At 43.1% G+C, this 12,171-nt stretch overlaps 1 protein-coding gene across 9 annotated transcripts in view; it reads left to right on the top strand.

Moving 5' to 3' along the window:
- The window catches only part of FARP1 (FERM, ARH/RhoGEF and pleckstrin domain protein 1), a 227,148-nt gene that overhangs the window by 201,576 nt on the left and 13,401 nt on the right, over nucleotides 1-12,171 (top strand). For 8 of the 9 annotated variants that reach the window (XR_006414629.1, XM_044429479.1, XM_044429473.1 and 5 more), the window contains exons 17-20: nucleotides 1,648-1,729; nucleotides 3,531-3,768; nucleotides 5,388-5,518; nucleotides 11,636-11,704. Coding sequence is in view for 8 of the 9 variants with exons in the window: in XM_044429479.1 (XP_044285414.1) it covers nucleotides 1,648-1,729; nucleotides 3,531-3,768; nucleotides 5,388-5,518; nucleotides 11,636-11,704 (520 nt within the window). In the remaining variant the exon portion in view is untranslated. The remainder of the gene's footprint in view (nucleotides 1-1,647; nucleotides 1,730-3,530; nucleotides 3,769-5,387; nucleotides 5,519-11,635; nucleotides 11,705-12,171) is intronic. The other variant, XM_044429478.1, reaches the window with a different exon arrangement.

The following is a 12,171-nucleotide window of genomic DNA, read 5'->3' as shown; positions in this document are numbered from 1 at the left end:
GGACATGAATTCTGAAGGCACTCATTGCTTTGCAGAAGAGCTTGTACAGTCTCTTGCACAAGCAAGTGTGAGAAATCCTATAGAATCTACTTATTACAACACTGACAGCTCCTTTCCTTTTGTTTATGATTAGTTTGAAAGATAGTCACCATGAAGCTTATTCATTGTACTGCAAAATACTGACCACAACCCAGAGAACCTCCCAGGGGATTTGCCAGGTCTGCTTTCCCTTCATTAATCTGCAGGAAAAGTCAGGGCACGCGGCAGAGCGAAACTAAAGTTGCCCCCAGTAGCTTTGCTTCCCAGTGGGCCTCTAGAACATCAGATGGAACCAGAGGTACACTGGGGAAATGGTGAGGCAGCTGTGACTCCAGCTTTGCTCCACAATGCACCCAAACTATTCTACATTTTAAAAAGAGAAGATGGTGTCACATGCTTTACCTTTTTGAAGGCAACCAAGACAACAGAGCAAAGGAAAGCCATGGTGGGGTAAAATTAGAATTGGGACTCATGAGCACAGCACTGGCCCTTTATCAGCAGTGACGCTGATACCATCTGATCTTCTGCTCAGACATTGCTTTTGCCTGCTTCTGCTGAAAATGAAAACTGATAGATCTGGTTTGCTGATACGGATAACACAACTGCCTGCATCTTTGGGCTCTTCTGGGGAGTGTGGCTATGGGACTGTAAGGATGAGCAACTGCATTTATCACTGCACCCCAGTAGAGGGTGATTACGATGGCCCCTGAGGAGGGTGATCATGCCCCTCTTTTGCCTTTGAGGAATATCGGAACAGGAAAATGGTTCCTGCAGGTCTTCAGTGAACCCCCTCTCTCTGCATAAATGAACAGCAGCTGTAGCAAATGGGGGGGGGGGGCATTTACTGGGTTGCTTCCCCCTGTGTCCTCCTGACATGCTCTGCAGTGCATCAGAATTTCCCCAAATACTTTGCAAGACTCGTAGAGTCTTTCAGTCCTGCTGCATGTCAGAATGCTGGGCAGAGGGGTGAGCTTCCTTAGCTCCCCCGTTTCTAGTACTACCATCCCTTCATGCAGGTAAGCAATGGGGCTGATGTGGTGGGGACACTTATTTTATGAGCCTCTCAGAATGTCTGGGGAAATGAATGGAATTGTCCTCCCTTTTGAGGAGAAACACATCCGTTCACTTCTAGGTAAGTCGGGGAAACCAGAAGACTTTCTCCAGTCTCTCACAATACATTTCTTTGTGAGTATCCCAGAACACTGAAGAAACAAAAGCTTCAATTCTGAAATATGTATGTCACCTGCCCTTTTGTGTGTACATTTTCTTCCTATTCCTCTTTTCTGTACTCTCTTCTGGCACAATCCATTATTTCTGTTTGCATTCTCTGCAGCTTCTTGGCATTTGTAGCTTTCAAATTGTTGCTTTTCTTTCCCCTCTTTTCTTCAAATTTTAATCGATCTATAAAGTTTTCAGTGTTGTTAACAGGTGTAAGCTGTTATGAAGAAATTATGTACTTCATGCAGGAATTAACAGTGCCTTAAGTAAAGTCACATTAAATGGCAGCACAGAGCAATCCTTGTTTAAAACTTGTGAATAGTCTTTTTCTTTCTGAGTTATGAAACAGTTAGAATGTTTGACTGACATAGATAATTCTGTTGTTGGCAGGGAAGGCCGCTCTAACACCCACTTGAAAGGAGATTACCAAAGAATTGGTGATGTTATGCTGAAGAACATTCAGAGTATGAAGGTATGAATTACACGTATGAATGTAAACATTTAGAGTTTTAACCCTAGTTTATACTGGATGAAGGTTGGATTGGAAAGCACATGCATGCTCTTTCCATGAATGATAATAGGGCATCCCTTGCTGCATTTGTTTACTGGAATGAAAACAAATCAGTTAATTTCCGGTCAAGAGTGAATCTGCAGTTACAAAACTCTGGATTTTGCAAGTGTCCAAAATGAAAGCACAAAACCAATTACTTGTGTCTCTGGAACACACACATGAATGTGGCTCAGTAGAGTTGCAGATGACTGGAGCAGCACCCAGCTAAGATAACAAGGAATTTAATTGTACAGGGGAAACTACTGAGGCAACATTCCTGTCTGACCATGCTCCAGTAGAAGATTGGAGCGTTTTCTTTTTCTAAACTCTCCTTACTCTTGGCCTGTGCTCAGGCAGTAGCACAGAGTGAGTATAACAATGTTGGTTTCTTAAGGCTGGCTCCAGTTGCATTCCCCCTTTATTGCTGAGCTACAGCTGCCATCCTTCCTTACATGGGTCATGCTGGCTGGGGTAATGAGAACCACTCCCCCCAAATGGTGGCACCTTTTAAAGTGTGCTAACAATGGGAATTCCAACTTGTTTGAGCTCAGTGGATTTCTCTCCCACTTCCAGTCCAGTACCTTGTAAGCAGGGCCAAGCCATGGTTGCTTTGCGGACCTCAATCTCTAAGACAGACCATGATTTGTTCATATGTTAAAAAAAAAAAACCCTGCTAAGCCATTTTTCACAAATTGCGATTTGCACAAATCACAAGCAGAAATTTACATCACTCTAGTACTATTCATAGAAATTGCACTAAAACATTACAGTTTTTACTTACAGTTTGCACAAACCATGTTTGTCCAATTTGTACAAATTTCCGTAGCATTTTTAAAAACGTGTAAACCATGACTCATACTAAAGATGGAAGTCTGTGAACCAGAGTCCTACTCAGCTGCATCTAGATGGCCAGGCCTCATCTGGATTACTGCCTTCTGGGCACCACAGTTGAAGAAAGATGCAGATAAACTGGAAAGGCTTCAGAGGAAGACAAGGATGATCCAAGAACTGGGGGGAAACCCCTATGAGGAGGCATTGAAGGAACTGGGCATGTTTAGCCTTGAGAAGAGAAGACTGAGAGGAGGCATGATAGTACCCTACAATTACTTGAAAGGCTGTCAGGAAGAGGAAGGCCAGGATCTCTTCTCAGTCATCCCAGAGTGCAGGACACAGAATAAAGGGCTCAAGTTACAGGAGGCCAGATTCCGGCTGCAAATCAAGAAGAATTTCCTGACTGTCCATTCCTGAATGTGAATGGACCTAATGACCAAGGAAGGTTGTGTGCTCTCCCATACTAGCAGCATTCAGGATGCAACTGGACAACCATCTGAGAAGGATGGTGTAACTGGGAGTCCTGCATTGAGGAGGGGAGTGGACCTGATGGCCTTTTTGGACCCTTCTAATTCTCCTATGAGTCTTGATTGCATTGCTACCAATGCAGGGAGTTCTAGCAAAATGAAGATTCATGTAGGGCAGGGCTGGGGAATCTCTGCCCTGCCAGATGATGTTGATCTAGAAATTTCACCATCCCTAACCATTGGCAATGCTGGCTGGGGCTGCTGGGAGTTGCAGTTAAGCAACATCTGGATGGTCACCACCCCTGTTATAGGGAAGGATCTCCAAAAGATACCTTGGTTTTTTACTGTAAACCATTCCAGTGAATGTTTAAAAATGAAATTAAGCAATATTCTCCTATGTGCTCATCTTGCTTTCTTTTTTTTAGCAACTGACAATTCATTTGCGGAAGCACGGTGAGGTTCTTGTTGAGCTGGAGAATGGAATCAAGAATTCTCGCAAGCTGGAAAACCTCTGCAGGGACTTTGAGATGCAGAAAGTCTGTTACCTGCCCCTCAATACCTTCCTTCTTAGGCCTCTGCACCGGCTTATGCACTACAAGCAAATAATGGAAAGGCTGTGCAAACATTATCCACCAAATCATGTGGATTTCAGGGATTCCAGAGGTAAGTGAACATTTGGGAAGGCCTCAGTGCAGGTGGTGGGGTGAGTGGAGTAGATCCAGATCTCTTAGGGCTAATATGTATTTCACATGAATACGTGTGGATTAATTCTGAAAGCTTCATCTTTTTTCCCCCAAGGCAAGCAATTTCAGAAAAGGAATTTTAGGATGGGGAAAAGGGTTAAGGGATACGTCTGGCACTATTTTCCACTCTAAATTGACTTCCAAAGGTGCTTTTTCTCAAAAAAGGTCTGGTTAAGTCTGATTACATAGAAATGCAGGGAAATTTAACATGCATTTCTACCAAGAGGAAATCCCCAGGTACAATCTCTACACACACACACACACACACACACACACACACACACACACACACGAGAGAGAGGGGGGGGGGGGGGGGTGGGGACAGCCAGGCATTATTAGTTCAGGCTTTCAAGCTTCTTAATGGTATTTCTGGGCAGCCATCCGGAATAAAGTAGTGGTGGTGAGTGGAAAAAACTGAGATTTTAAATAACAAATAAAAGTCATGTGTCCAAGGTTGAAACATTTCCAAAACTCTGAATCAGATTGATTTTTTAAATTGCTTAAAATGTTTGTACTATTTTTTTGCAATGTGAAATGCAGACATGCAAGTTGAAAATCATATCTCGAGGGAAAGATTATTTTATAACCCTGAAATCTGGAAGATCTGCACTTTTACTTGCACCAAGAATTAAGTTTCCTTGAAAATTGCACTGGGTTCCAGAGTAATAAAAGGATATATTGGAAAGCTGTAGTGCCCTTGATTAGGTGAGGCTAAAGAAGAGTCTGAAACTATTTGCTTTAGTGGTCGAGGTTGGTAGGACCTCTCTTTGAGATACGGAAACCCTGTGCAGGCACTGAGCCTCAGGCACTGCTGCACTGCCCGTTCGCCCACCTAGTAGTAGCCCACAGAACTTTGGCTTTGCCCCAGAACAGCTGAAAAAGGTGAGTGTGCAAAAGGAATGACTGTCTAACATTTCGAAATGCCATACTTTAACGTTGTCTCCACACTGCAGTGCTTTTCATGAGCTTTCAGGGCTGGCATCCCAGTTGTGGAATGTTCTCTTACACTAAGCGATTTTTGGTGCAAGGGGAAGCTTTGTTTACTTCTGGACCCTTTAAAGTCTTTTAGGGTTGCTGTTTTTAGCGCCGGGGGGAGGGGGGATGTTTTAAGAACCTTGCACTGCTGTTGGCTTTTTCTTTGGGCTGCTACTTAGTAGTGTTGCATTTTAAAACTATTCAACATTTTATTATGCTGTTGCATTTCCAGTTCTTGGTTTTGTTTTGCAAACCACTCAGGGAGCTTTGGCTGTTGGTTGGTAGAGAACTGTCCTAAACAAGTGTACCGTCTCACCACAACAGAAGATTGGTCTGTTCTATGTTCAGCACTTTCAGCTGATACCTGGAAAATGTATAGATTTGTGTCCTATTTTAGAGCTGGCGAAAATGAATCCGCTGCTAGAATTGTAATGCAGACTCTTAGACATGCAGCTCAGCTGATATCTCAGAGCCAGTCGCCTGTCACTCCAGCGAAGGCAATTTGTATTTCTTTGCTCTTTTATGTTTCTGTTTCGTTTTGTTTTGTTTTTTTAAATTTTACAGCAGCTCTGGCAGAGATTTCAGAAATGGTGGCTCAGCTTCACAGCAGTATGCTAAAAATGGAAAATTTCCAGAAGCTGCATGAACTGAAAAAAGATTTGATAGGTATTGACAATCTAGTGACTCCAGGAAGGGTAAGTGATTGAATAACCCCTGGAAGATAGCACATTGAGGATAGATATGGGAAAAATTGTTTTTAAAGCGTAACAGTGCCTTTTGTTTCTATGTGTTGGGGCTGAGGGATCTTTTTTTTGAAAGCCCTTTCACTAAGAAATATAAAAATGAAATAATATGAACTTAGAATGTTGTCAAGCTATGTAAATATGGTTCTGCTAAGAAGGAGAAGAAGGTGGTTAGCAAGCAAAAATATTCAGCCCAGTGCTCAGATGACTGGGGAGATTCAAGGAGGGACTGATATCCTTGCGATTTTTGTGGCTCTCTCAGCCACTGTTTTTAGAGCACAGCTGGCACATTTAACCACAGTAGCTACTTGGGCAATCAGGAACATGGCTGGTTCCAGGAGCACCCCAGTCTGTAAGTTTGGCCTTTTGCTTTTCCAGTCTGTTCGTCATTATACTCAATTTACCACTAAATTGAGTTCAAGCTTTCACAGAACAGGCCAGACTTCTAATCTTGAATCAGCACTCCTACTTCTGTCTCCCCCATACTGTTGTCTGGATAAAGCCTCCTCTTTAGCCTAATTCAGTCTGTCTCTGAACATTGATTCAGGTTGTCCATAGTCTCCTTGAACCAGAAATAAAGGGAAGGGAGATGCTCATAGTGTATTGGTGCTATCCTGTTCCAAAGCACCTGAATGAACTTTCCAAGTAGCAACATGTGAAGCAGCACGGGGGATAAAAGAGATCTCAGAGGGCTTGAATAATAATCCCCAAGCACTACCTCTTAGGAGCACCCTACCAAAACAATAAAAACCGCCATAGAATGGTGCTCCAAGAACAGTGCCAGGAAGGTACCACAAAATCGTACCATGGTATGTAGCATCAAGGCTCATTAGGGGATCCAGGAGAACCAAAAGAGGTCTGTTCCCCTTCTGCAACCCCACATTTAAGTTGTTTGTCAAAATCTCCAAGATTCAGATCCCAAAACAAGGACTGTACCCTGATTGAAAAGGTTCCAGATCGAGCTAGAAAAGCTTGGAATTGCCAACCGCTGCTGTAGCACTTCACTCAGGAAAATATAGATTCTAGCTGATAATGGTCAATAATTGCTTTGCTTAAAGGTCTGCCTTAAAAGTCTTTGCTGGCCCTTTTTATTCTGTTCTTGGTTTTTGCAAGAAAGCAATTATACATACCATTGACTTTCTTTGGATTTCTTTGTGATGTCAGTGAATAAGCATTCACTTGGGTGCTTATTTTCCCTTTCTGCTCCTCTTTACCCTAAGGCAAAATATAAGGCCTTGCTACATACCAGAAGACTATACCTCTTCTGTACCTCTAATTATGTGGAACAGTGAAGTGGAAACAGAATCAGAATATTCTAGCCCTTTGGCAACTTCAGCGCAAGTAGATTTAGAGTTTTATGTGATAAGTTGACATTCTAAATAGGACTAGTAGTGATGTACTATAGAATTCCTATAGAATTCACAAGTCATGTTTCCATTTGTATCTTATTTTGACTTCCTTATTTCTTATTTTGTACTGACTCTGATGAAATTAAGCTCTGCTTGCCTGTACCATTCTATTATTTATTATACCTTTAATGCTGGTCAGTACACAAAGTGATTTGCCATTTTTCTTTCACTTACTATCCCACAACCTTGTGAGGATGCCTAAACGAGCCACTTTGATTTGATTTGCACACCCATTAACTGAATTTCTTCCTGGTTAAGACAGGAAGGGGACTTGCTTCTCAGACGACTTGCATTGCACAGCTTCAAGACATTCTCGGGGAACCAAACTGAGACAAAATAAGATTGTGTCTGTTTGCTTGCTGAAGTTTAATATGTAAGGACTGACCTGGGCAGAGAGTCATTTGAAGTGGAGCTCTGTGAATCCAGTGACAGGGTTTTTACTCGATCCTAGATCAAATCAATTCAGAGTGTTCCCTACACACAAAAATGATGAAACTGAAGTGGTTGTACTTCAGGAAACATGAGAATGTAAGACTCACTGGAGAAGACAGTCCAGGGAAAGTCAGAGGCTTTGAGTTGATCCTGCGAGGGAAGTGTAGAGCCTGGGTTTGCAGGAGCTGAGCGAGGCTCTCACGGACGGGACTTCTGGGAAGGTGCTCATTTGTAGGGCAGCCACACATCAGGGGTGACTTGACAGCACGTAACAACCACGGGGTACGTTAGTGTTGATTGTTACAGAGTATGGGTGCATGCGCGCGCTCATACGTTCTACATCAATGTTTTAATACTATGTTTCAGCTCTGCATTTTTATGGATTTTAATCTTTATAAACTTCCCAGGGCGCTTTGGCTGTTGGGTGCTATAGAAATGCTATAAATGAATGCACTCCGTATGATGAACCACTTGTGCATATGGTTGACGCACAGCAGAGCGGCAATTGCTTCACAAAGTAATTGGGCCAGAAGCCCAGGTTAACTTGGAGGAGGTTGCCCCCATGCAAAAGCTTTCCTTTGTGTTCCTTGACACTTCTGGGTCTATCCAGCACATGCTGGATGTGTAGGTCACTCAGTGGCACCTCCTTCTTTCCTGTTTCTGGACCAATGATGTCAGTAGGGTGAGACTCAATGAACCAGAAGCCATGTCAGAGATTGAAAGTGAGGAAACGCTGCTGTGCCATGTTTTGCAGGGGCCTGGCACCCTCATTAGAACTCCGGGCACCTGCAGTACTAAACGGAAGGTGGATTCTGTATCAGTCATACTGGCAAAATAAGTGCCACATGGATGTGGGCTCCATATCAACCCGTGGGTGGTTGAGATGGCCCAGCAGAATTGAAACAGGCAACACAGTCAGTCTCCATCACCTCCATACAGCTTTCCCTAGCTTGGTGTCCTCCATGCTGGCTAGGGCTGATGTGAGTTATAATCCAGCACTCCAGGAGGACACCAAATTTGGGGAAGGCTGCCCTGGTAGCTCTGAGACCCTGCATTATGAAATAACTTTAAAAGCAATATTTCATGCTTTGCATCCAGTCTCTGTTCTTCTGGGAGCAACACTCAGATTTACTCTTGCTGAAAGTGCACACCTTGAGAATGAGCCAGGTGTGCAGAGCTGGCATTTATTCAAAAAGGCTTCCATAAAGCCTTCTGAACGAAGGTATTGCCATTCTGTTACAGAGGTATACGAGGAATTGCCAGGGACTTGGTTCCCTGCTGGCTTAGTTTGTTGAATGATGGCAATAACTCTATTCCTAGTTTCTCTTCATTGCTCATGATCATCTCTCTTACAGTTTAATTTCATGCTGTCCTCTAGGAATTTTTTCCCCTCTTGCTCGGTGCCTGGAGTAATTACTGCCAGTTCTACTTACTGCTTTGGCGCTCTGCAGCATTCTGCTGCACTTCCCTAAAGCTATCCTAATACCACTTCCATGACTCCATGCGTTTATGAAACCCCAATTTTCTCTCGGTCTACTGCCACCCACTGGCTGTCATTGATTTATACATTGCACTTGGCCCTGCCCTCAGGGCAGTTCCCAGGCAGCTTCCACAGCAGAAAAATTGACTTCATGCGCATCAGACCATGATAACCTTGATATGTTCTCTAAGGCAGAAAGCCTGCTCTACATTCTTATTCCTGCACATACATTTATATGTGACCCTGTATTCCCCATGCCAGGTTCTAAGCCAGTCCAATCTCTCCAGTCAGCTTCGATTGCAACCAGCAAAGGGCTATGTTAAGGTAGTGGTTTTCAGACAGTGTACCAAGAAACCACTGGAGTTGTTTATCAGGGATTCCTCAGTGCATTGGCCACAGTAATGAACAAAGGTTGCCCACCACTGCTGATCTTGCGCTGCACAATGCCAGTAATGAAGCCCTGTGGATCTAGCTGCACAGTTCGATCTGCAGTGCACTCAGAAGCTCTGGAGCTTGGTTCAGAAACCATGCAAAAAGTGTTCCCTGAGGGCACATGGTCTGAAACTTCTGCCTTAATGGCTTGTGATGACAGAAGCATAATTTCCCACAGAGGCCAGAACTGTATTTGTAAAAAGAAAGAAGCAATTGTTTCAAAGTGTTTAGCTACCAACTTTGTAATAAAGGCCAGAATCCAAAGACCTTGTTCTAGGAGTGCAAGATGTGGAGACTCGTGTACTTGTTCTGAACAAGCTGTTTGCTGCATAGTGAACTGCTCTGGAACCAAGAGCAATTCCATAGGCCCTTAATAATACTGCGCAAAGGCCACCAACAAATAGGAGCCTCCCACAGTGAGACAACAAACATCTCCCTCCATTGTCCTGCTTTCCCTAGACCAGTGATGGTGAACCTTTTAGAGACCCAGTGCCCAAACTACAACCCAAAACCCACTTAACTTATTGCAAAGTGCCAACACTGCAATAACACCTGAGAACTGTGGTTTTAGTTTAGAAAAAACAACTCGCAGCCAGTCCAAGCAAATATTTATATATCTCTCTAGCAACACACTGAATGCCGAGATGAGTCGCGGCTGCTGAGTTGTAGCTCGTGATGTCATCACCTGGCACCGCTACTCCTTTCCGAGCATGCGCATGGCCCCTATGTGCACTGTTATCTGATGCTCTGCTGCTGGGCGATGCTGGGGCAACTTGGCTGGCATGCCGACACAGAGGGCTCTGCGCCCGCTGTGGCATGTGTGCCATAGGTTCACCACCACTGCCCTAACCCTAACCTGGTGCACACCCCTAACCCTAATATAGGGGTAAAATACCATTGAAAAGAGGGCAATTTTGAAAAAGACTTCCTTGAGGAGCTTTTTCTGCCCTGCTCATCATTTCTGCCCATTCTAAACACATTCCAACCATCAAAATCATACCAGGACACCTCATTTTTCTAACCCTTAACCCAGTAATGGCAAACCTTTTAGAGACCGAGTGCCCAAACTACAACCCAAAACCCACTTATTTGTCACAAAGTGCCAACACTGCAATAAAACCTGAAAACTGAGATTTTAGTTTAGAAATAACAACTCACAGCCTGTCCAAGCAGTGCACTGACCGGCCATGCGAAAGCTTGAACGAGTCGTGGCTAATGAGTCATGGCTTGTGACATCATCATCTGCCGCCACTACTCCTTTCCGAGCATGCGCATGGCCCGTATGTCTGCTGTTACCTGATGCTCGGCTGCTGGGGCGATGCTGGGGCAACTCGGCTCGTGTGCCAACAGAGAGGGCTCTGCGTGCCCACTGTGGCACACATGCCATAGGTTCGCCACCAGTGCCCTAGACCATGCATTTCGAAAACAGGTGAAACAAAAAGCAAACTTTGCCGCAGGACAGTTTATCAAACTGTTAATTGCTCTTTATGAGTTTGAACCTTTATAAAGGAACCCTTCTAGCGAGAGGGTATGTATACTTACTGCTATTAAGTAGATACTTATTTTTTCTATATTACTTCTTGGAATGAAGTAACATGTTATCAATTGTCCTTAAAATATTAAGACCATTCCAATGCCAGTTTAATAGCTGCAGAGTTGGAGAAATCAATGCTCTGCATAGGACAATTTCCTGTGTCCAGTGTTCCTCTAAGGAGCTAGGAACAGGGCTGCTTCTCTCCGCAGTATTGCCCCTCTGAGAACGTGAGGCAACAATGTTATGGGCAGAACCTTTGTCATAGCTTCCTGCTGTTGGATCCTGGAGTTCCAGCTTTGCTGGAGTGACAGGGAGTAGGTAGAGAAGAAGTAGTAACATCAAAAACAGCTTGTGGAGGAAAGAAAATGAAAGGAGCTCCCCAAAAAGGTACACCTGGCACCTCATTTGTAGTCTTTTTGGTGCCAGGTGAAGACCTTTTCATTCTCCCACCATTTTTAACAGTTTATTTTCAATTGCATTTTATTCTGTATCACTGCTATGCTTCTGTGCTGATTCAGTTGCAATTGCTTTTATGGTTTTAAGAGTGTGTGTGTGTGAACTTTTGTTAACCATGCAGAGAATCTCAGCTATTGGGTGGCATAAAAATAAAATAGAGTAGCAAACACATAAATGCAAAAATAGCTGACTCGCTATTAATTTTGTAGGGCTGTCAAGGCCTAGCACAATTAAGCCAGCAATGTCACATTAATTACTTCCAGACTTCCAGACATATTTTTCAATAAAGTACTGATGTTTTATGTTTTGTTTCTATTTGTACGCAGGAATTTATTAGGCTGGGTAGCCTTAGTAAGTTGTCCGGAAAAGGGTTACAGCAGCGGATGTTCTTTCTGGTAAGTGGTAGGAATGGCTTATATTATGTGTAATTTAGTCCAGCTGTACTATAAATGCCAAATAATGAGAGGAAAGGAACTCACAGGAAGAACCTATGAAATAATTGTGTAATAACCCAAGAAAGGGGGTGGAATAAGATACAGGCCTGGTCAAATTAAACATTAATAAATTGTACCTAGTATTGGATTAAATTTGAACTAGATTTATTTGTTTGTATAAAAGTCATCTGTTAGCATAATGTATAATTTATATTTCCAACATCACATTGTGTACTTTTATGTACTTGTATACAATTGTCTGTAGAATGTAATCAATATGCAGCCAAATGTATGTGAATATGAGACATCTTAGCAAAATGCATGACTTTCAGAAAATGGCTGTGAATATAGTATATTCATTCAGCTTAAATCCAGTATTTTTGATCTACTTGGACAATACGCATTCCTTTCATGGCGTTTGACAATAG

Source organism: Varanus komodoensis, unplaced genomic scaffold, assembly GCF_004798865.1.
Source record: "Varanus komodoensis strain SLA01 unplaced genomic scaffold, ASM479886v1 scaffold2, whole genome shotgun sequence".
Lineage (NCBI taxonomy): Eukaryota > Metazoa > Chordata > Lepidosauria > Squamata > Varanidae > Varanus > Varanus komodoensis.
This window is presented reverse-complemented; position numbering and strand designations above follow the sequence as displayed.